Genomic DNA, 22,960 nt, shown 5'->3' with positions numbered 1-22,960 from the left:
CTTTTTAAGGGACCTCCACACTGTTTTCCAAAGTTGTAGATTGCTTTGAGTGATATTGACATTTTAATGGTGTTAAGCCTTCTTAATATGAAGGGATGTTCTCCCATTAATTTAGATCTTTAATTTTTTTCAGCAATGTTTTATAGTTTTCAGTGTACACATCTCTTACTTCCTTTGCTAGATTTATTCCTAAGTATTTAATTCTTTTTGATACTGTTATAAATGAAATTTCTTTCTTAATTTACTCATAAGACTGCTCATTGCTGGTGTATAGAAACAAGTGATTTTTGCATGTTGGTCTTGTACCCTGAAACTTTGCTGAATTAGTTTATTAGTTCTGGTAGCTTGCTTGTGGATTTTTTTGGGTTTTCTAATATAGGAGCACATCATCTGTGGATAGAGATAGTTTTACCTATTTGGATGCCTTTTATTTCTTTTTTCTCGTCTAATAGCTCTGGCTAGAACTTCTAGTACAATATTGATTAGTAGTGGTGAAAACAGACATTCTCGTCTCGTCCTGGTTTTAGGGGGAAAGCTTTCACACTTTTACTACTGAGTGTGATGTTACTTATGGGTTTTTCATAAATGCCTTTTATCATATTGAGGAATTTTCCCTCTATTTCTAGTTGTCTGAAAGGTTTTCTTTTTTATCACGAAAGTATGTTGAATTTTATTAAATGTCTGAGACTTAGTTTTCATGACTATACTACAATAGTGATTATATCTGACCTAACTAATTTACAGGGCCATTACAAAGATTAAATTATTGCGTTTGTTTCTAAAATGTTGTTATAAATTGAAAACTGCTGTCTAAAAATAAGATGTCACTATTTTTTTATACTAAAAGGTATAAAAAATTTCAAGCACACACAGAAGAGACTTATACACATCTATATACCCATCACTTAGATAGACAGTTGTTAATATTTTGCCATATTTTGTTTATCTATTTGTGTGTGTGTGTGTGTGTGTGTGTATGTGAACTATCTCAAGGTAACTGTAGACATCTTGATATTTCAATTAGGCCTCATATATGAAATTGTGATATATATTCATATATCAAATTACTACGTTTAGTTATGTTTTTTTCTTTGCACAGAAAGAAGAAGTAATAGGCCAGTGATGATTATTTTTGCTCAACTTTCTCATAGCCTAGCATTTCTTTTGTTGGCCTCAATTCTTCTTTCTCTGTTTCAGTCATGGTCTTTGAAGATTAACCGTTCTTAAATTTTGAGACCTCGCATCTTTTCTCCTTTATTATAAGTATATAGAGGCTTCACTAGGCTCTTTACCCTGAATGTCGGGTGGAAGAGCACTGTGTAGGCTCCCAAGGAGGGATGGGGCACATAGAGTACATGGAGAATCAAGTGGGACAGAACAAGGGGGTGCTGACTTGCCAGTATGTTGGTCAGTGATGAAATTCACTTTGAAGAGTTCTCGCCTTCGTTGCTATTAGAGAATAGGGCCCCTCTGATGAACTACGAGTGAGGTCTCTTAAGTAAAGCTGGATAAAAAGGACACTGGAAAAGGTTGCCAGGGGAAGCACGCCTCTTAGTTTGAATGGTACTCTAGCAAGGCAGCCGTGGTAGCGCTAAGCCTTGGTGCTGTATGTCTTCAGTGCTCAGTTTTCTTTTTAAAATCAGCTCTACTTTCCAGATTAAACCCCAAAACAGTCTAGAATAAAGAGGTTGGATTTCTGGATAGGGTGTGGTAGGGTTAGTGCTTTGGGCCCCAGGCCTATCATTGCTTCGTTTGTTTGGTGGAAGCTGTCTGACTTGAAAATAAAAGTAAGGGAGACCGTTGTGGTTTCATTTAAATAGGAATCAGGGCTGGACAGTGTATTAACAAGTTCATAGACATCTTGAAACTATATCTGCTTCAAATTTGCTGAAAGAGGAGTAAAGATTTTTTGTGCAGGGTCAGAACTTCAGAGAAATTAGTCTGACTTAAGTTCTTTGACACATTTGAAACTGGGACTGATTTTCTTTGCTTATCTGTATGTTCTGATTTTTCTATAATGAGCATGAGATAACTATAATTTTTAAAAGAAAGCTATAAAAACAGGAAACCGATATTGACTTAACTAATCTCTTAAGTATTTATCGAAGGCACAGTTTACAATAAAGAGTCATGTTATATAAACAGGAATCTTAGGAATGAATTCTTTAATTTGCATTATGTATTGGCACAGATGTGTTCTGCATACTTTATTCCCTTTAATTGGCTAAGAACTTGAAAACACTATTGTCTTCCCAGCTCTTCCTCTAAAACTTAATTTCTTCTCAAGTTGATTTTTTTGTCCTGCCTTTCGCTCATCATCTACTTCTCCGTTTTTGAGAAATACTTAAATCTGAGATTTAAAAATCTCTATGATGACATTATGATCTCAGTTCATTTATCTTAAAAGAAAATTATAAAATTGGGTCCTTCCACATACTTTATAATTTCTTGTTTTGCCTCTATTGCTTCTACCCGATTGCTTTTTTACCTTTTTTGTTTGTTGATCAATTACTAAATAATGCTACTAGAAAGATCCTACTCTGGACATATCTACTTCAATTTTTATTAGTTTGGTAATTCAGAATCTAAATTCTTGCATTTATGTCTTCATAACGGGTATCTGATTTACTCTTGCTTCCTGCCCTGCTTAAATATATGGACACCTTTGAATTTAAATGTTTATTAAGGTGAACTTTAACTGGCCTCCCCTTTTGCACCAGTGAATGGAAGCAAAATTGAAGTTTTATATCTTGAAAGAAAGCCTGGTTTTGTGTAGAAGTGGGATTGCTGCTAACTCACTAAGGAAAACAGTACTTTCCTTAATGTTTTAATTGTAGTTCCCTGTTTGCACTGAAAGGCGTGGACCAGATGTATTTGTATCTATACAGTCAGGTTCTCAATAGCAGCCTATGCCAGGGGATCTCATCCCATTTTCTGTCAAGCTGAATCAGATTTTGATATTGTTAAGAGTGAACACATTCTCTCTGCCTAGAATTTACTCTTATGCTTCTTCTGTATTAGACTTAGGCTACAAGCTCTGACATATAGGGAGATAGAAAAAAGATTCCCTCTGACACAGCCAAGTGTTAATTTTTTTTATTTTTTTGTTTTAAATCATGCACTTAGTTTGCAACACAGCATTTTAGGTGCTGACAGTATCCAAAGCCAAGTTTTCCTGTCTCTTAACACACTGTAGAACTTTATTTTTTGATCAGAAGGATGCTTCTATAGGACTCCTCCTTTATTCCTTTTGCTCCTTTTCCTCTAAAGACTCCCAACACAGACGCACAGTACACACACACACACGTACACACATGTACACACACATGCACACACGTACACACACGATGTCTTTCGCTTCTCTTTGCCCCCCTCCACGTGACTTTTCTGAGGAGGTAAGATTTCTACTATAACCTACCACTCTTCACATTCAAATGAAGGAAATGGCAGATTGTATGCCCATCTTGTTGTTAGGGTAAAGTGGAATTTTAAGATTGAGTGTTATTTATAACGCTGAGTGAGATGTGTATAAATGGAGAAAAGTCTAAATGTTCATCTGTCGCCTCCTAAGTCAGGGTAGGTCTTAAGACTTGGATATTTCTAGTTAGGCTCAGAAGAAGATGGCCACTGTTAGACAGGAAAGCCAGTTTTCAATATCTTGGCAATCCCCACATTCCTACTTTATACGTAGAGAAGTCAAAATCCAGAAGAAAAGGGCTGGTACCATATTACAATAAAAGATTCATGGGAGTTATGATGGCTGGCTTATTTATAGTTATTCCCTCAACTTTAAAACTGCTCTATTATACTGTGATAGAAGGGACTATAACTTACAGAATCCAAATTCTTTTAAGTCAAGTTTCCCCGTGTCCCTTGCACACACACACACACACACACACATACACACATACTCTCACACAGATGCCTTGCTCCCTCATGCAGACCCCATGCCAGGATTCTCTGAGGAAATAGATTCTTGACGTTTCTTCATTAATTCAAGAATGTGGCATAAAGGTTACAAAATGAACACCGGGGAGCAGCTGCTTTGATGGTGAACTGCGGGTCCCTTGAGAGCCAGTGCTCCTGCCTCTCAGCCGCGGCAGCCTTAATGACTTCAGATACCTTGGTATTCATTTACATCCTCATTTAAATACTTGGTAGAAAAATAATTACACTGAGGTGTTTGATGAGATGAAATTTGATCTCAGCAGATGGAGGAAGGCTTCCCCTTTCATCAGCAGGGAAACCAAGTGTCATTTAAATGAAAATCTTCCTGAAATCTCTTTATTCCTAAATTTGCTGTCAATATCCCTGAGGAAATGCTTCCATCAAGAAGGCTTGCTGATATTGGGAAGGGGTACCAATTTCAGAAGTAATTGTCATCAGGAGAGCAAGAATCCCCCCCCCCCTTTTTTAACACGCGCTGTGGCTTTGGCGTTTTGGTTTGACATAGTACACAAACGGGAGTTTGAAAATGGAAGTTTTTCCCAGCCAGGGTTTGGGATCCAGTTCCGTGTGCTTGCTGATACAGGAAGATGCCAGCCCCCCACCCCGCCCCGACCCTGGCGGCTTTGCGCCTGTCTGCAGCGGTCTACGCGACAAGTAGCTGGTTCGCCCATCCCGCCTCCCCTCGCTGGCATCTCGCTGCGAGGAGGCCCTCGAGTTCCCAGGCAGTGCGGAAGCTAGTGTGGGTGGAGGGATGGAAGGCAGTTTCATCCCCCGTTTCCATGGCAGCACCGTACGATCCTCAGTGCTTGGAGCAGAGCTGATTTCAAGGGAGGTGACTTTTTACAGGTACTTGCTGCTGGAAAATACTTTTCCTGCCAGAACAGACTGTGAGCGCTTGAGCCTGTTTTGACTCTACTGTTTATTTTGCAGTCCGCTTGCCAGGCAAGACTCTGAACAAAACAGGTCTGGATTTCCTATGGAATTTTCCCGAGACCGTCTGTAATCTCTGTCCTGCTGGCGGGAAGACCGGCCACCCTGACCGGCTAGAGCTGCTGTTACCCCAGGGCATTTCAGGCTGTGGCTCCCTGGGAGAGCCCGTGAGACCGGTCTTTGGCAGCCGGCTGCCTTAGTGGCACTGCAGGCTCCGTGGCAGGTCAAGAGGCGATTGCAAGGGCAGCCCCTTTCAATGACATGCCGTGCGGGGGCGCTGTGGCGGCCTGCGGTTTCTCTCCTGCTGTGGGCTGGGGGGCCAGCTGGAGTCTCTGCAGCCAGCGGCCAGTGGAAGGTCTCCCAGCCTCCTGTGCCTCTGGCCGTGGCAGAAACCTGTCTGTTGTTGCCTGAGGCCCATGAGAACTGTGCTTCCTGATGCTCCTTAGCCCTTTGTTTTGGGAAAACCAGACTAGTCCAGGGGGGTGGAGAGAAGCCAAGAAAAAAAACACACACAGATGACAATCCAAAACAATATATTTACAATACGATCTTTGCAAAATAATAATAAAGAAAACGTAGCTAGAAAATCAGGATGGAAGGAAATAGCACTGTTGTGGAAACTCCTAGAGGACTGACGGACAAAGAAGCTACTCGGTAGAACTTGTTCTCGTCCAGAAGGGCTCCAAGCCATTTGCTGTCCTGCTCTTGGCACCTTGGTGAGGTTTCGTAAAGGGACTTGGGAAAAGGTGATGTCTTTGCATGGACACTTTTCTTTGCTTCCTCAGGACTGCTCTCAGCAGTCGCGCCGAGTGCTGGCTTCAAGTTGTGTTGGCTCCCGTGCTTTTCTTGGGTGATTGGCCAGGATGAGATGTGAATATCAGCATTTGAGACATTGCGGTGTGTTTCAGTACTTCCACAGTCATTTCTCAGCTGTGTTCCTTTTGAAGACATCTCTGTTATGTGCTGTGGATTACACCAATCTACCCCCTGGCCTTGTGGGCTCCATTTTGAAAAGAATTTAATGCTATGGTTATGTTATCAGATACCTTTTCTGAATAGAAGTATTTTAGTTTTGGGGCGCCTGGGTGGCACAGCGGTTAAGCGTCTGCCTTTGGCTCAGGGCGTGATCCCGGCGTTCTGGGATCGAGCCCCACATCAGGCTCCTCCACTATGAGCCTGCTTCTTCCTCTCCCACTCCCCCTGCTTGTGTTCCCTCTCTCGCTGGCTGTCTCTATCTCTGTCGAATAAATAAATAAAATCTTAAAAAAAAAAAGAAGTATTTTAGTTTTAAGACATTAGAGTGGTCTAATTGATAATTGACCTTCTTTAGCCTAAACCTCATCTAATTCAGACTTGCTCTTTGAGATCTCAGATTTTACTGTGTTCCTCCTTTCTTTGGGGGCGTAATCAACCTGGTCTCTGTTCATCAAGGTGGATCAAGGTGACTCAGACCAACCCATCACTAGTTTTGGTTATTTATTTGATTGGTCTTGGCATATGAAGGCTCAGAAGGAGCTCGGAGGGTGGGCAGTGTTTACTAAGAGGTAGTAGGATAGTTGGCCACCCCCTAGGTGGGTGTAAGAGATGACATTCCTGTTTCCTTTCTAGATATTCAATGCCACAAGAGAGCTGGCTAACACGGTAGCCTATCAGTCTGTCCGCATCTTCTCCGTGTCACTCATTCAGGCAGAGCAGGAGCTGGAGGACCTTGCCCAGGTTGACTTGCAGTGGGCTAAGCCCACCTCAGGTAAGGGATTGCCGGAACGCGTGCCATCGCCTACATAATGGGTCAGTGTCCCAGGTGGGCTCCGTAATCCTGGGTTCGCTTCTGATCTATTATGATGCAACCATCCCTTTACTCATTTCTTGTTGACTCTCTACCCGACTTCTGACGATTTCTGACGGTTGCCATATGTTTCCTCCCAAGATTCCACCACTGACTGTCCCCCTTTGCTCTGGGCAGATGACGCTTCCTTGAGCTTCGCTGAACACACTGAGGCCCTTCAGCATGAGCTCTGCCAGCATCTCTCACCACAGCCTCCACGCACTTCTCCTTTTCTCTCCCTTCCTTTGTTTCTGCGTCTGAACACAACGGAGGGCTGTCCTCTCAGGGCTGCCTCTGATGCGGGCGCTCACCCCCTCCACAGCCTTCTTTTACCCTTCGAGCTCTGGTCTTCCACGCCCCTGCCCATTCAGCACAGAATCCTTATTTCCTGCCTGTTCTGTGTCAGGCTTTGTGCTGGGCCCCAAGGATACAGCAGTGAGCAGGGCAGACACAGGCTCTGCTCTCAGATTTAGCCTTTCTTTTATTCTGACAAAACAAAGGAAAACTGAACATAATAAAAACCCTTCTCATGATGCCTCACCTCTCTCCTTCGCTTTGTTAAGCTTTTCTAGAACATCTTTTGTTCTCATTCTTTGGACTGCCTTTCCGTGTGTTCATTCTTTGTAATTTGGCTTCTGCTTTCGCCTCAACAACTTGCTCACCTCAAGGCTACTGCTGTTCTCCCAGTTACACATTCTGGACACTCTAGCATTTGACACGGCTGACCGCTGCTTTTAGAAACTGCGCATTCCAGGGGTGCCTGGGGGGCTGAGTTGATTGAACGTCTGACTCTTGACTTTGGCTCAGGTCATGATATCAGGGTCCCGGGATTGATCCCCGCATTGGGCTCCGTGCTCAGCGGGGAGTCTGCTTCTCGCTCTGCCCCTCCCCCGCTGTCTCTTGTGTGTGTGCGTGTGTGATCTCTCTCTCAAACAAATAAATAAATAAATAAATCTTAAAAAAAAAGAAACTGCGCATTCCTCTGTTTGCATGGTATCTCCTCTCCCTAGTTTTCCTCCTCTGACTTCTCCATCTCTCTCTCTGCTTTCTTCCATCCCTTCCTCCAAATGCGGTCCCTTGTGCTTTTTCTGATCCCTTTTCTTTTTTGTCTATACCTGCTTTACTGCTCCCATATTTTCTTTTTTTTAAAATTCGGTTAATTAATGTATAGTGTATTATTAGTTTCAGAGATAGAGTTCAGAGATTCGTCAGTTGCATGTAACACCCAGTGCTCATGACATCACGTGCCCTCCTTAACGTCCATCACCCACCCCCCTCTCCCCTCCAGCAACCCCCAGTTTGTTTCCTATGATTAAGACTCTCTTATGATTTGTCTCCCTCTCTGATTTCATCTTGTTTTATTTTTCCCTCCCTTCCCCTGTGCTCCACTGTTTCTTAAATTCCACATATGAGTGAGATCATATGATAATTGTCTTTCTCTGATTGACTTATTTCGCTTAGCATAATACCCTCCAGTTCCATCCACATTGTTGCAAATGGCAAGATTTCATATTTTTGATGCCTGAGTAGTATTCCATTGTGTGTGTGTGTGTGTGTGTGTGTGTGTGTGTGTGTGTGTGTGTGTATACCACACCACATCTTCTTTTTCCATTCATTGGTTGATGGACATCTGGGCTCTTTCCATAGTTTGGCTATTGTGGATGTTGCTGCTATAAACATTGGGGTGCACGTGCCCCTTCAGATCACTACATTCGTATCTTTAGGGTAAATCCTTAGTAGTGAAATTGCTGGGTCATAGGGTAGCTCTAGTTTCAACTTTTTGAGGAACCTCCGTACTGTTCTACACCAGCTTGCATTCCCACCAACAGTGTAAGAGGGTTCCCCTTTCTCCACATCCTCAGCAACATTGTTTCCTGTGTGTTCCCACATTTTCAAGTGTTAATTCATTCAACTAAGGTTTGCGAGCCTGCCGTGTGCTAAGCACTGTTCTGAGTGCTCCGGGGATAGCAGTGAATAAGACAGGCAAGAACACCTGATCTCATGGAGCATGCATTCTAGTGCGGGGGTACAGGAAATGAATAAGAAAATCAGTACATTATATACCAAGTGTCCAGTGCTACTCAGGATCACACTATCCGAATTCTCCCTTTGAGAACTCCGAAGCTGAATCGATTTGGGTAAATTTTTGGATAAATCTTTTGGTAAATGAACTTTCCCTATGTGTTATCCTAAATTCAGGAATCAATTAGATTTGGGTAATAAATTTTACCGCTATCAGCTCCCTTTCACTCTAAAGTTGGAGAATGAATACATTTTTGGGTATCAAGATATAGGGTAGATGGTGAGCAAACTAATGAGACAAAAATACATAGATAAAATACATCAGGGAAGGGGGTGCAGTAGGACTGTTGGGGCTGGGATGGGGTTGTGGTTTCCAGTGGAGAGTGGCCATGGAGGTCCCAAATGAGAAAGGCGAGCCATTGCAGAAATTGGGGAAAAGCATAGTACAGGTCATGTCGCTCTCATATTCCAAATTTCTGCCACCTCTCCTACTGTTGTCACGTCTCTCTGACTGCAGCTGGGAAGGTTCTCTGATATTAAGGACTCAGGAGTAGATGGGAGCCGCCTGGATAATTCAGGACAGTCTTCCCGTCTCAAGGTCCTCAACTCACATCTACGAAGCCCCATAACAGATCCACAGGGTGCAGGCGTTAAGGTGTGGACATCTTTGGAGCGCTATTCTGCCTTCCGCACATTCTCGATCCCAAGCATTTTCAAGTGGCTTTCCAGCTTTCTGCTTGCTTTCCTCTAAGATGTGGTTCCCCTCCCGTCTAATCTTCCACTGTTCCCCTTCTGTGATCTAGGCTCTAGTCAGATCCTTTCAACAGTTTTCCTACTCTTCGTGCCCTTTTACATATTGTTTCTTCTGTCTAGAATGCCAGCTCGGCATCCACCACCTTTCTCCCCCTCCCCCTTATTTACCTTTTCCTTCTCCCTGCCCATCAGTGGTTCTGCCTTTATGCCAGCTACCCGCCGCCTCCAACACCAGCCAGCGAACATTTACTGACTCTCCGTTAGGTTCTAGACACTGGGGATCCAGAAAGGGAAGCAGATCAGGTTCCTGCCTTGGGGTAGCTAATAGTTTAGGGGGGTAAGGGAAACACTATGCATAGAGTATTATGGAAGCACAGGGGAGGGGGGTCAGTCTTACTAGGCTTTTCGTGATCTGCTTTTCATTCGCTCTTCTTTCTTTTGCTGTTGAAACCCCTTAGCACTTGTTTCTACCTCGAGGCACTTAACCGTATTTTGGCGTTTATTTTATCCAGCCGAATGTTTGGCTTATTCTGTAGAATATAAGAGCTATGAGGAGAGCCCCCATGTCTCTCCATATCTTTTTTACTGTGTCCCAACCATCTAGAAGTGTGGTACCCAGAAGGTGCTTAGTCAGTTTGATTTCACTCGAAATTCATTTGAATTCCCGGTATTACACCGTCAACTTTTCGGACGCCAGAACTGTATTGAGTTTGGCGGTTTGGAGCCCCAAGCCAGTGACTTACATGCAGTAGGAGAACTACTGCGCTTCTGACTTCTTTTCTGTAACTTTTCCTCAACAGAGAACTTAGGCCATGGAGATTTCAAATACATGTCAGCAGTGTGCTGGCTCTTTGGACGGGACCTGTATGACGCCCTGCGGTACCCCATCGGGCTCATATCCTCCTCGTGGGGTGGGACCCCCATTGAAGCCTGGTCATCTGGAAGGTCGCTGAAAGCCTGTGGTGTTCCTACACGAGGGTAAGAAAGTATCCTGAAGTCTGGGAGAAAGATCTAGGAAATTTTGTAAGAGAGAAGGATCATGGTTTTCTCTGGGGAGTCAAGTATTTGTTGCATGTCCAAATAGGTAATTTATTCCACGAACATGTTAGGTGTTATTTTCACTGTCCTCAGCACCACGCTCGTCTGAGAATATGTCAAGAAGAAATTAGGATCCTTTTCCTTAATAATAGTATAGCTAATATTACTGAAAGCGTTCTCTCTGTTGGAGACCGTTGTCATCACTTTATATGTATTGATTCACTTAGGACTCCCAACAACTTCTAGAAGTGTAGATACTATGAACACAAATAGTATGTGGATACAGCCGCTAAGTCTCAGGTTTAGAAACTCGTTCGTGGGGACAACTGGCAAGGGCTCTCGGCCACTGGGCTCTATTGCCCGTAAGAATAAACTATCCAACAGGAAGAACAAATATACATGTAATCAAAAAAATTTATTGGATTATGAAATCCCGATGATGAAAGCACAATCAGGAAACCTGGATCCGGAAGAATATGTGGAGTGGGGGAGAAAGGAGTAGTGAGTAGAATCCTGCCACTGATACAGACACAGAGATGAACAGTACGTGAACTGCTTTCACAGACATTGTTTCATTAAATCTGGGAAGGCCCCCCGGGGGAGGATGGACTTGAGCTCTCGGGGTAGCTCAGGTAAAGACACGCCTGTGGGGGAGGGAAGGCATTCAGCTCTGGAACTGAGAGAATGGCCTGGGTAGCGTGGGTGGAATCTAAAGCCAGGCTTCCCAGATCTCGGGACAGGAAGGGACGCCACCAAGTGTGTGGGGAAGTGGGCATTCTCGTATACGGCTGCCATGAGGATAAACTCAGATATGCATTTTACAGAGAACTTTAGGAATGTGTTCAAAGCCTTGAAAAAATATGCCCTTTGACCCACCAATTTCATTTCTGGGAGTTTATCTTAAGGACACAATTAAGCTTATATGCAATGATTTTTAGCTATAAGAAAGATAAGCGGAAAGCTTTAGAGAAATCCGAGTGTCCATCCACTGAGACCCAGTTAAATAAATTGTCTGCACGAGACACTCATAATAAAACACTCCCCTTCTCTGGTTTTAGTGACCTTCTCTGGAAACTGGGATGTCCCCCTCTGGATTCAGAGAAAGCTGACTGATACACTTATCCCGGGAAGAACCTGGATAGATATGAAAGTTGGAGGCTGTTCACCTGTTTTCATGTGAAACAGAGTGGTTCAGTCTGATTCAGTGTTGCTTTCATCAGTTTACCCCAAGCGAAAGCTGGACGGACACCCAGTTTCGGGATCATCATGTGATCTGTCACTAGCTCTTGTGACACTTGTGAATCTTATCAATTGCAGGTTCACTCAGTCTGATTCTGTGACTGGTCCCAGTAAATACTCTGTTCTCTGGAATGCCATGATCCATCCGCTGCACAATATGAGTCTGAAAGGGGTGATATGGTACCAGGGTGAGTGCTCATTCTGCTATTTTCTCCATGGTATCAGTTAGCTTTTGCTGCATGACCAGCCACCCCAGAACTGCGTGGCTTAAGACAATAATAATTTTATCTGTCCCACCACTCGGTGGGTTATTAGGGTAGTTTTCCTGTATAGACTGCTTTGGTTAATTTCTGTTGGGGTCTCTGATGTGTCTTTGGCCGCCTGGCAGGTGTCTGGTGCCCGGATGACCTAGGATGGCCTCTCCCTCCTATCTGTTTTTTTTTTTTTTTTTAAAGATTTTATTTATTTATTCGACAGAGAGAGAGACAGCCAGCGGGAGAGGGAACACAAGCAGGGGGAGTGGGAGAGGAAGAAGCAGGCTCACAGCGGAGGAGCCTGATGTGGGACTCGATCCCATAATGCCGGGATCACGCCCTGAGCCGAAGGCAGACGCTCAACCGCTGTGCCACCCAGGCGCCCCTCTCCCTCCTATCTGTTGACCGCTAGGGCACCATGGTCTCAAGCGGCCTCTCAGCCTTGAGCACGTTAGTTCAGACTTCTTGATCATTGACCTAACAGTCTCAGGGTTCCGAGTGCATCAAGAGAGAGCGGAGCCTGAAGCTGAAGCACTTTGCAAGTCTCTGCTTGCCTTCCGTTTGCTGAGGGCCCCTTTGCCAGTGCATGTCACAAGGCCGGTCCAGAGGGACTGCAGGAAGGCCCACTCCCGAAGGGCATGGGTGGAGGTTGGCGAGCAATGTGCAGCCGTGTTTGCATCCACCCCCAGCCTCTCTCACAATCTGGACTGTTTTTAGGGGAGTCCAACGTGAATTTTAACAGGGACCTGTACAATTGCACATTCCCTGCACTCATTGAAGACTGGCGCCAGACCTTCCACCGTGGCTCCCAGGGGCAGACAGAGCGTTTCTTCCCGTTTGGGTTTGTCCAGGTATGTGTTGGGAGGAAGAAGGTTCGGGGCAATGGTGTGGGGGTGTGCTGTGGAGGTCTCTTGCCTGGAATCCGTATTCTTTTTTTTTTTTTTTGCACTCATAGTCTGCTGGTCAAGAACTGAGTGTAAGACTTAATTCATCTCAGTTCATTGATGGGACAAGCGCATCTGCAATAAAAGGTTAATAAGTGACTAACACTTCTTATTAATAAAAGAATACATGTTCATTAAAGATATTTAAGAGATAAGCAAAAAGAAGTGGAAACATTTCTAATTCCCCAATCCTGGCAGGAGCTGACCTCTTCGGCTCACGTGTGTCTGCAATGGCGTCCGTACGGTAATACTGTACCATAGCATAGTTCTGCTCTTAATGTCGTATTGTGAGCAGTTTTTCATGCCAATAAGTATTAATCTTGAGCGCAACTCATAATGATTGTGCTCTCTGTCCGGAGCAGCCTTTCTCTCCCACACTTTCCTAGCCAACTTCATCCTTTAGACCTCAGCCTAGGTATCAGGTTAGGAAGCCTTCTTTGAGTATTCAACATCTGGGGTAGGTACCTCCATTCCCCAGACAGGTGATCTCTTAGCACCCTCTCCTTCCCCATGTTACTTGCATGTCAGTTGCGCAGATGACCACATTTTCCTGGATCACATTTACATCCCAGGACCAAACTGGTCAGCAGTCGTTAGATATGGCCTAACATGCAAATGAAAAAAAAATACCAAGAGAAATCATACTTTTAATTAGTGGCAACTAGTCGGAAAGATTCTGCTCTCCTCCTCGCCGAAAAGGAATAAATGTAATTAGCCAAGTTCCTAATGACGTTGCCTCACCTGTTCCTATGGCCCGTCCAAGACCTAGACGTTTTAGCAGGGTGTCATTCTGACTTGCCTGGAATATAGGACATAAAACACGTAAGGTGTTAGAAAAACAGGGCCCGACTCACAGCATAAGAACGGAATAGGCTTTAATATTTGAATTGGCCACACATGCGTGCAGCCGTCTGGCTCTGCGTGGCCCACGGATACCTCCCGCTCACCGTGCTCACATCTCCCCCATCCTGTCCTGTTTCACCATACCTTTTTTTGGAGAAAGATTTTTATAGACCTTCTTTCTACTTATAATTACTTTACAACCATGTTCTTTCTCTTCTCTCACATTTGTTTTGACTTTGAAACAAGATGATTCTACTCATTATTATCAAAATAGCAAGCCCTGTCATCAGTTCTGCGTTTCTGTTGGTGGAAACTCCATTTGGACTTTTGAGGTTCTTTTTTTGTCTTTGCTGTGTAGATGGTGATTTGAATGTGACTTCAGCCAATTCCAACCATGTGTTGTATGCTTATTATATGCCCTGAACTGTGCGAGGTGCTAGAAATAGAGCGTGAATCAGAGAGACCTGGTCCTTGCACTTACGCCTTTCCATTTACTGAGACTAAGTCCCTTTGTCTCATGGCTTTAACTGATCATCATCGACAAAAATCTGTTGGTTGCTTGTTGAAAACTGGGAATGCAAACATCTACCTTCACAGGGAGATATCAAATCTGACAAAATAACGGTTCAGCACATGGATCTGGAGCTAGTCTGCTTGGATTCAAATCCAGCTGTGACTCTTCTCTAGCTATGTGACTTTTTTTTTTATAGAGATTTTGTTTATTTATTTGACAGAGAAAGAGCAGAAGCAGGGGGAGGTGGAGAGGGAGAAGCAGGCTCCCCACTAAGCAGAGAGCCCGAAGCGGGGCTCGATCCTAGGACCCTGGGATCATGACCTGACCTGAAGGCAGATGCTTAACTGACTGAGCCACGCAGGTGCCCCTAGCTATGTGATTTTGAACCAGATGTTGAATAGGGGGATTATTATTTAAAGTATTATTTTTATTATTATCTTCTTTATTATTTAAAGATTATGTGAGTTAATCCATATAAAGCCTGGCACAGGTGATGTGAGGAGTCAGAAAAACTGGAGGGACAGTTGGTCTGCAAAGAAAGATGAATTGGTTTATGGAGGTGTTGAGTTTGAAATGATGGTCGCAATAACGAGAGCAGTTAGAGACATAGGACCGGAGCTCAGCGGAGTTAGACACATGGATCAGAGAGTTGTTATTAGGGAGGTGATCTGGAGCGTGGGAGGGAAGGAAGAGCTGGAGGCTAGGGAGTCCCTAGAGTGTGCCTTTGTACAAAGGGTCTGGAGGACCAGGGCAGTGTGCTACTGTGAAGTCCTCTGAGTGCGGCCACTTTTACATTCTTTGGCGATCATATGCCTTCGTTAGGAGCAGTATTTCTACTAATCACTGTGGGAGGCTGAACAGCACCCAAGTAGATCTCAGAGCAGGGAAAACAAGAATTTCATTTGGGTATGGAGGATGCTGGTGCCTCCGTGTGGCTGCTCTGGAGTAGTGCAGGCCGTGGAACTGTTGGATTGCCGCAGGAATTCTCCCCACGCTGCCATTTTGAAACCGCTTGCTTGTCTGGAGTGGCTGCGTTTAGCATTTCTCCCTCTGGTGCTTCGGGCTGGTACTTACCCTAGACTCTTTCTGGCAGCTTTGTTGCTGTGATCCTCATCGTGACCCCGGCCGGTGACCATGGTTCCGCTCTCAGTCTTCTGAGTGCTGTGTGGGAAGAAGGAGGGTCACTCACTGGGTCTTTTCACGAAGTTCCTTTGTGAGGCTTCAGCGCCTTTTATCATTTCATATGTTCAAGCACATTTGCCTAAGAGATTTTCAGAAGAGAACTGGAAATGTCCCCTTAGTGCCAGATCGTGTCCTTTCTACTACCATTGCCACCTCTCCAGGGTTTCCCGAGGATTTTCTAGTCTTTCTGGAACAGGTCAAGAAGCAGAAAACTTCCTGTGTTCAAAGCTTCATTTGTGGCCACATTTGTGGGGATGATCTGAGGTATTTGCTGGCTCCGGGAGTGAGAAGGTGGGGGTGGGGGGAGCAGTCTCTTCATAATGTAGCTCCTCTGATGGGGACAGAAATTTTCACATGGAGCCCAAAGACAGCGTGGTTGCTCGCCCAGACGTCTCCCAGCTTGTAGTCTGACTTACTGTCAGATCACGGTTGTGAAAGAGGGATAACAGGTTGATGCCTCTCACTGGCTGGACTGGAGCGAAGAATAAGGCGCAGACTAAATCGGAGAACAGGGTGATATAAATAGCAGAGAAGTAAGGGAGGAAGGGTGGGACCACGTGCTTCAGCGTAATATTAGAGAATGTCCCTGGGAGCCTCTGTCCTCTGCGGGAGTAGGAGTCTGTCAGTTTTAAGTCCAGATGAAAGTGTTTACTCGGGATGTCGCAGTCAGACAGCCTCTTACTACCTTTACTGCTCCTGCGCTAGTCTGAGATGCCGTCCTCTCCTCCTCCAAGTCTTGCCTCCTGACTGGTCTTCCCGCTTCCACCTTTTCTCCCTTTTAGGATAGTCTCAACATTTCAGTGACAGTGAGCCTTTGAAATGTAAGCCACAGCAGAAGGCTCCAGTGGTTCCTCCCTATGAGTGAGGTCAGCAAAGTGACCTGCCTTACTGCCTGACTGTCTTTAAGCACACCGGGCATACCCTGCCCTAGGGCCGGCCATTTTCCTTTCCTTCTGCCTGGAAAGTTCTTTCCTCGGTATATTAGTTTTCTATTGCTGCATAAAAACTTACTGCATATTTAGCACCTTAAAAGAATGCTGCACACGTTTCTTATCTCACAGTTTGTGTGGGTGAGGAGTCTGGCATGCCTGGCTTAGTTGCGTCCTCCGCTCGGGGCTGCAGTGAGGGTGTGGGACAGAGCTGGGGGTCTCAGCTGAGGCTTGGGGCTGTCTTCCAAGCTCAGGTGGCTCTTGGTAGAATTCGTTTCCTTGAAGCTCTAGGATTCACGGCAGCTGACTTCTTGAAGGCCAGCAGGAGAGTCTCTGAGTGCTCCACCCTCTTTTAAAGGCTTCGCTCACTGAGTTGGGCTCTCCACCTACTCTTCCTTTGGTTATCTTGAAGTCAGCTGATAAAGGACCTTACCTACATCTGCAGAATTCCAAGCAGATAACCAGGTGTTACAGCTTCTGAGTGATGGGTGCTGTCCTTTCTCTGGGTCCCATCCTCTGCCTGCTTCTGTCATTTTGTCTTTTAGGTTGTCTAAACCTATTCTTGCCCATCCCATTCCTGCTGCTCTCCTAGGTCAGGCCTTTCTCTTATGTTCTAGAATATTCTAATAGCTTTTGAACCAATCAGTCTCTCTGCTTTTGGGCTCTTTTCTTCACAGAATCATTTACATGATCACTAGATTAATCCTTTGAAATAGTCCTTTTATCAGGTCAACAATTTCAGTGACTCTGTAATTTCTAAATTGAAGTGAAATTCACATAATATAAAATTAACCATTTTAAAGCATTCGGTTCAGTGGTATTAGCACATTCACAATGTTCTGCAACCATCACCTCTATACTGATTCCCTATTGCTTGTGGGTAAAATATAAACTCTGTCCAAACACTTGCCTCACTGTATTTCCAACCTGTCTTTCCGACATAAACCCTCCAGTTCAGCTTGATTACTCTCTCTCGCTCTCAGAATTGACTTTCTCCTTCCACCTTTGCATAGTATAAGGTTCTAACATGCCCTGTTTGTAGTGATTTCTCATATTTTTGGGGCCCACCCATTTTTTTTTTACATATTCTTTTTTTTTTTTTTAAGATTTTATTTATTTATTTGACAGAGATAGAGACAGCCAGCGAGAGAGGGAACACAAGCAGGGGGAGTGGGAGAGGAAGAAGCAGGCTCATATCGGAGGAGCCTGATGTGGGGCTCGATTTCATAACGCCGGGATCACGCCCTGAGCCAAAGGCAGACGCTTAACCGCTGTGCCACCCAGGCGCCCCCCTTTTTTTTTTTTTTTACATATTCTGAGGCCATGCTGTCTTATAACAATAAGCTTTGTTCTAATGCAGAGTCCATGCTGTCTGTGCCTCTGATGTAGCATTTAATCCATGCTGTTTTATACTATTGTTTATTAACATTTCTTACGTGCAGGTCTATCCCCTCAATGAAGCTGTGAAGTACTTGTACCAGTAGCTATTGCTTTGTAACAAATCGCCTCAAAACTCCATGGCTTAACATAACCTGTGTGGGTAGCTGGGGGCTGGCTGACCTTGGCTGAGCTCCACCGAACTCTTTCGTATCTCTGTGGGCCAGTGGCAGGGGTGGGGCAGAGCGGGGTGGGGTGGGGGCTCTCACTTGGACTTGGCTGGAGTGGGTTAGATGAGGAAGCTCCATCCCACAGTGCTCATCCTTCTGCAGAGAGCTGTGGGCTAGCCCAGGCAGGTCATTCTCCTGACAGCAGAAATGTGAAGGAGCACGTGGAACCACATGGGTCTCTGGAGGCCGAGGCCAGGAACTGGCACGTCGTAACTTCTGTTTCAGTCTAGTGACCAAAGCAAACCCGGAGCTGAGCTTAGAAAGCGGTGGGGATATACACTCTTTCTCTTTCTGGGAGAAACCACAAAGCCAGATGGCAGGAAGCTGTGGGTGCAGGAAGGGGTGAAGAATTGGGGTCTTTGATGCAATTTACCACGTGCTCATGGGCAGATTCCTCTCAGCTTCCCGATAGCGCCTAAATCTATGGATAGATGTATCGGTTACCTGTGGCTTTGTAACAAACAACCCCAGTACTTAGTGCCTTTAAAACGTCAGCCATTGTATTTGCTCATGATGCCATGGGTTGGCCGGGCAGGGCTCAGCTGGTCCGGCTCAGCTGTGCTCGGTGCGACGGCAGCCCGGCTTGCTCCTGTGGCTGCAGTTTGAGCTGAAGGCTCGAGTGTTCACTTGACCGGCCTCTCGGCTGAGCCTGTGGGCACATTTACCCCGCTCTCTCCTAAGGCTCTTCCGATTTCCAAGGCCCCGTCTCCCTGTAATTCCTCCAGCAGGGTAGCTGGTCTGTTTTCACCTGGCCATTTCCAGGTTCCAAGAGAAAGAAATGAGAAGGCAAGTGTGCGCGGGGCACTGGCCAGAAGCTATGCATCACTTCTGCGTTCTGGCCCGAGAACATCACAGCCTTAGCCCAGATTCAGTGGGAGAAGAAATAGACTCCACCTGTTGACGAGAGGGGCGGCACAGACACACTGGTGTGTGGGTGAGGGGCATTCAGCCGCCACCGTACGCAGCTCACGAAATCCTTGTTGAATGAGCATTTGAATGAACGAATGAAGCAGAAGCAGTTGGCTTATGAAGAAGACTCTAGGACAGGATTCTGATGTGACATTCTCTACTTTCTAGTTATCTTCCTATCTGTCTGCAACCTCAGATGACACATTTCCCGAGATCCGTTGGCATCAAACAGCAGACTTTGGCTTTGTCCCCAATGCAAGGATGCCCAGCACGTTCATGGCGGTAGCAATGGATCTCTGTGATAGGAAGTCACCTTTTGGCAGGTACAGCTGCTTCTTGGGCTTTGCTTGAACAGTACTGTCTGTTCTTTGTCTGTGGCCTTCACTTTGACGTTCACCTGTGAGGGGCAGAGAGTGGGTGATCTAAGGACGGACCTTCGGGACAGTATCTATTAATCATTTACGCTGGCATGTGCCACACTAGCTAAAACCCTCAACATCTCAGCGCCTTGATGCAACAGCATTTTACTTCTTGTTCACACCACATGCTCCAGAGAAGGTCCACAGAGGTCACCAGAGAGGCTTTGCTCTAGAGTCATTCACAGACCCAGAGTGACGGAGATTCCAAGTTGATCTGTGCTTCCCGTCACCTTCCAGTCTCACCCTGAGGATGAAAGTAACTTCTGCCCCCATTGCATTGGCCAGAGCAGGTCATGTGGCTCTGCCCGGCTCAGCGAGAGCAGGAAATGGAATTCTTCCCCGAACGCAGAGCGGGGGTAATGGGATATCTGGGAACGGCTCCAGTGACGACCACACGCTAGCTGTGGGATACAAGGGGATTTGAAATGAAATGGGGCCCAACACGTAGTGTTTGGTTTATAGTAGGAACTTGAACAAATATTTATTTTTGAACAAATGTAGATTGATTGAATGACTAGAACCTGGAGGGTACCGAGTAATGAACAGTGGTTTCAGATGAAACATAGGACTTTCAGTGGCTAGAATAATTTTGAGTTAGCTCTCCTCCAGTGCCTTTCCCCCCTCCCTCAGGGTCTTCCTTCTAAGGTCCTTCCTTCTAAGTCATCTGCTTTTTCAAGGTCTCTAACCCATAGGAGGCCCAGAGCCCCGTTTATGGTCACCACTCACCATGTCCCCTAACCTGACAAGCCGCTGATCACTGGCCATTAGATTCAGTCAGCTTGATTCCTACCTTCCTAAAGGGGGCTTTGTGTAATCCTTTTTTTTTTTTTTTTAAAGTGTGGTTACTGTTGAGCTCAAACCCGAAGTTCTCTACTTGTTCTTTATCCTGTAGCATCCACCCTCGAGACAAACAGACGGTGGCCTACAGGCTGCACTTGGGGGCCCGGGCTGTGGCTTATGGTGAGAAGTTGATCTTTCAAGGACCGCTGCCTGAGAACGTGGAACTCTTGGCCGACAGGGGGCTGCTCAACCTCACGTATTCGCAGGACATCCAGGTGCAGAGGCAGGACAAGATATTTGAGGTGAGAAGACTAGTTGAAACAGTAGGGTTCATCCTGTGTGGGGAGTCAGGCTTTTCTCCGCACTGAGGCCCAACTCTTTAACTGTAACGTTTCTGGGAGGCGGAGCTTGGTTTTTAGCAGGGCAGAGTTTATGTCAGAGGGCGGACTGAGTAGCTAATAAGTCTTTCCCTTAGTGGCAGTTTTGACGGGACAATCAAGGAAAGGAATTCACGTTAAAATACTCCTTTTGTGTTTTCGCTCTGGCGAGGGCCTGGGGCTTTATTTGTAGGTTACCTACTGAAAAATTCCTTACTCCCGAGTATTTCCCCCAACCTTGGATGTCTTATTAGGCCACACTATCCCAAATTCTGATATTCTTTTGAGTTCAGTGTCTCCTTTGAGAGGCTTAGCTTGCGGATTTGTAACTCAGTGTGAATTAATGTAATGAAACTGCTTTCTTCTCGTACCCAGTGAGGCTCATTCTGCTGTGGGACTAGGGCTAAGAATTAAAGAGCTGTTGGACGGGTCTTGTACAGTTGGAAACATGCAGATGAGTGTCTCTGGGAACCAGGAGGCCATCAGGCTGGATGGGGGGGGGGCGGTGTTTGAAAAGAGGGCACTGGAGAGAATGAGAGAATATGAAAGACAGACACTAATTCACACGAGTTTATCTAGGGCTGCTCCCCCTTGAGTCCCAGCTACAACATCCCCTGGCCTAGGTGCTCGGGCAGCACTTACCCCCCTGAGCTTCTTTGGACACTGGGTCTGAGGCCATCTAGCTCCCCAGAAGTCTCCATGCTGAGTTCGGCTGTCCCCTGTAGTCAGTTGCTGGCGGTGTGCCTGTCGTCTGGACCTGGAATCCTAGTTGGGAGCAGGACAGAATTTCAGCTGGGGGTACTGGATAATTTATGTCCCCTTCCTTGGATTGCTTTCTGGTTGGAGAAAGGCTTATTATCCATGGTCCCTTTGTGCCCTTTCCTCGTTCCCTGGCTCCTGTGGGAGGGCCAGCGTGCTCGCGGCAGCTGGACCGCTCCACTGGCTCACTTCCTGCCTGCTTGGCCATCTGGTCGGAAGGATCACAGCAAGGGTGTTCAGGGGAGCCTTCGCCAATGCTCTAATTATGCCTCCTTGTCTCCCTCAGTCATTGAATGGTTTGTTTTTTGATTTATTTTATCACATGAGCATTTCTCATCACACTTTGACTGTGTTGACCAGACCCAACCCGGACTCAGGTTTGTTCTGGTTATGGTGGGAAATGGACCCTTGGCTAAGCGTGGCACCTTCTCTCCCTCCTAGTCTCTCTAATGAGCAGTTCCCAGTCTCTTGGGATAGCCTGGCTGACCTAACCATTCCGACGCTGTGATTCTCTTACTAGATCTCCTGTTGCAGTGACCATCAGTGCAAGTGGCTCCCAGCTCCCATGGACGCCTTCTCAGCTCAGACCCTGGCCCTGAATATCCGTTCTTGCCGTGGCGCTCTGGCTGCTGTTCGCTACGCCTGGACCACGTGGCCTTGTGAATATAAGCAGTGCCCCCTGTACCACCCCAGCAGCACCCTGCCGGCTCCTCCCTTCATTGCTTTCATGACAGACCGGAAGCCCGGCGAGCACAGCAAGCTAGCTGGTGACATAGTGGCGTTATGATCCTATCTTGGACTTAAGTGTGGGTCCTGTAGATTTGGGCATTTAGGTGTTGAAGTGATGATGACAACTATTGCTTTTAAAGGCAACTAATAGAAAAGCCGCCCTGGCCAGCTCCCAGCCAGCACATGGCTGTTTCTAGATTCTGAATAGGAGATGAGCCAGTGCTGGCAGGCAAACGAGACGCTTGCCTTTTGTCCCCTAGCCAGCCTAGGTGTCTTACTGGACTAATTCCCAGCTACAAACAAATGAAGCCCCGGTGTCATTCACCTCCCTTGTGCAGAGTGCGAGGTGTCACACTTTTGTCACCTTACGTGCAGTGTTGTGGAAACACAGTTGGAAGAGATTTGAAGGCTCATATTTATGTGTTCTTTACAAAATCTGGCAAGTGGTTACTGAATCTCTGTATAAAGTTTCTAAACTTCCCAACGGTTTTTCCTTATGTGGAACTGAACTCTTTCTAGCCCTATTTGTGTTCTCTCCTAAGCCAAAAACAGTTCTGTTCCTTCGTCTAAATGATGATGTGACTGTTTGAAAGCAACCGGCCCCGTGCGCAGGCATGTGGGGAGGCGCGGAGGGGCTGCCCGAGGGAGGCGGCGATGGGGGCGCTGGTAGCAGCCCAGGAAGGCGCGCGGGCGGGAACGGGTGGGGGAGTCACGGGCTCCCGCAACATGAGGACCCAGGTCACCGAGAAGCAAACCGGTTCAGTATAAATCTCAGGCTTTTTAAGCTAAGAGGTTTACCTATAAAAAGGATAACCCAGATGGAAGAAAAAGGAGGCTGAAAATAAAGCTCCACGATAAGCATTTAGAAAAATAATCCAGATGGGACAAATGTGAAAGCGAACTCTGTGGACGGTTAAGAATCATAATGCATTTATTGGTTGATTAAAAACAGCTAACAG

At 45.9% G+C, this 22,960-nt stretch overlaps 1 protein-coding gene across 2 annotated transcripts in view; it reads left to right on the top strand.

Annotated features, from left to right (window-relative positions):
* The window catches only part of SIAE (sialic acid acetylesterase), a 37,861-nt gene extending 14,901 nt beyond the window's left edge, over window positions 1-22,960 (top strand). For both annotated transcript variants that reach the window (XM_044386565.3, XM_026505511.4), the window contains exons 4-10: window positions 6,487-6,625; window positions 10,279-10,456; window positions 11,834-11,943; window positions 12,727-12,860; window positions 19,106-19,260; window positions 20,249-20,438; window positions 21,793-22,960. In XM_044386565.3, the coding sequence (XP_044242500.2) occupies window positions 6,487-6,625; window positions 10,279-10,456; window positions 11,834-11,943; window positions 12,727-12,860; window positions 19,106-19,260; window positions 20,249-20,438; window positions 21,793-22,059 (1,173 nt within the window). In that variant the 3' untranslated portion in view covers window positions 22,060-22,960. The remainder of the gene's footprint in view (window positions 1-6,486; window positions 6,626-10,278; window positions 10,457-11,833; window positions 11,944-12,726; window positions 12,861-19,105; window positions 19,261-20,248; window positions 20,439-21,792) is intronic.

The sequence above is a fragment of the Ursus arctos genome, unplaced genomic scaffold, assembly GCF_023065955.2.
Source record: "Ursus arctos isolate Adak ecotype North America unplaced genomic scaffold, UrsArc2.0 scaffold_22, whole genome shotgun sequence".
Taxonomy (NCBI): Eukaryota; Metazoa; Chordata; class Mammalia; order Carnivora; family Ursidae; genus Ursus; species Ursus arctos.
The sequence above is the reverse complement of the archived record's forward strand: the minus strand, read 5'-3'. Positions and strand labels throughout refer to the sequence as shown.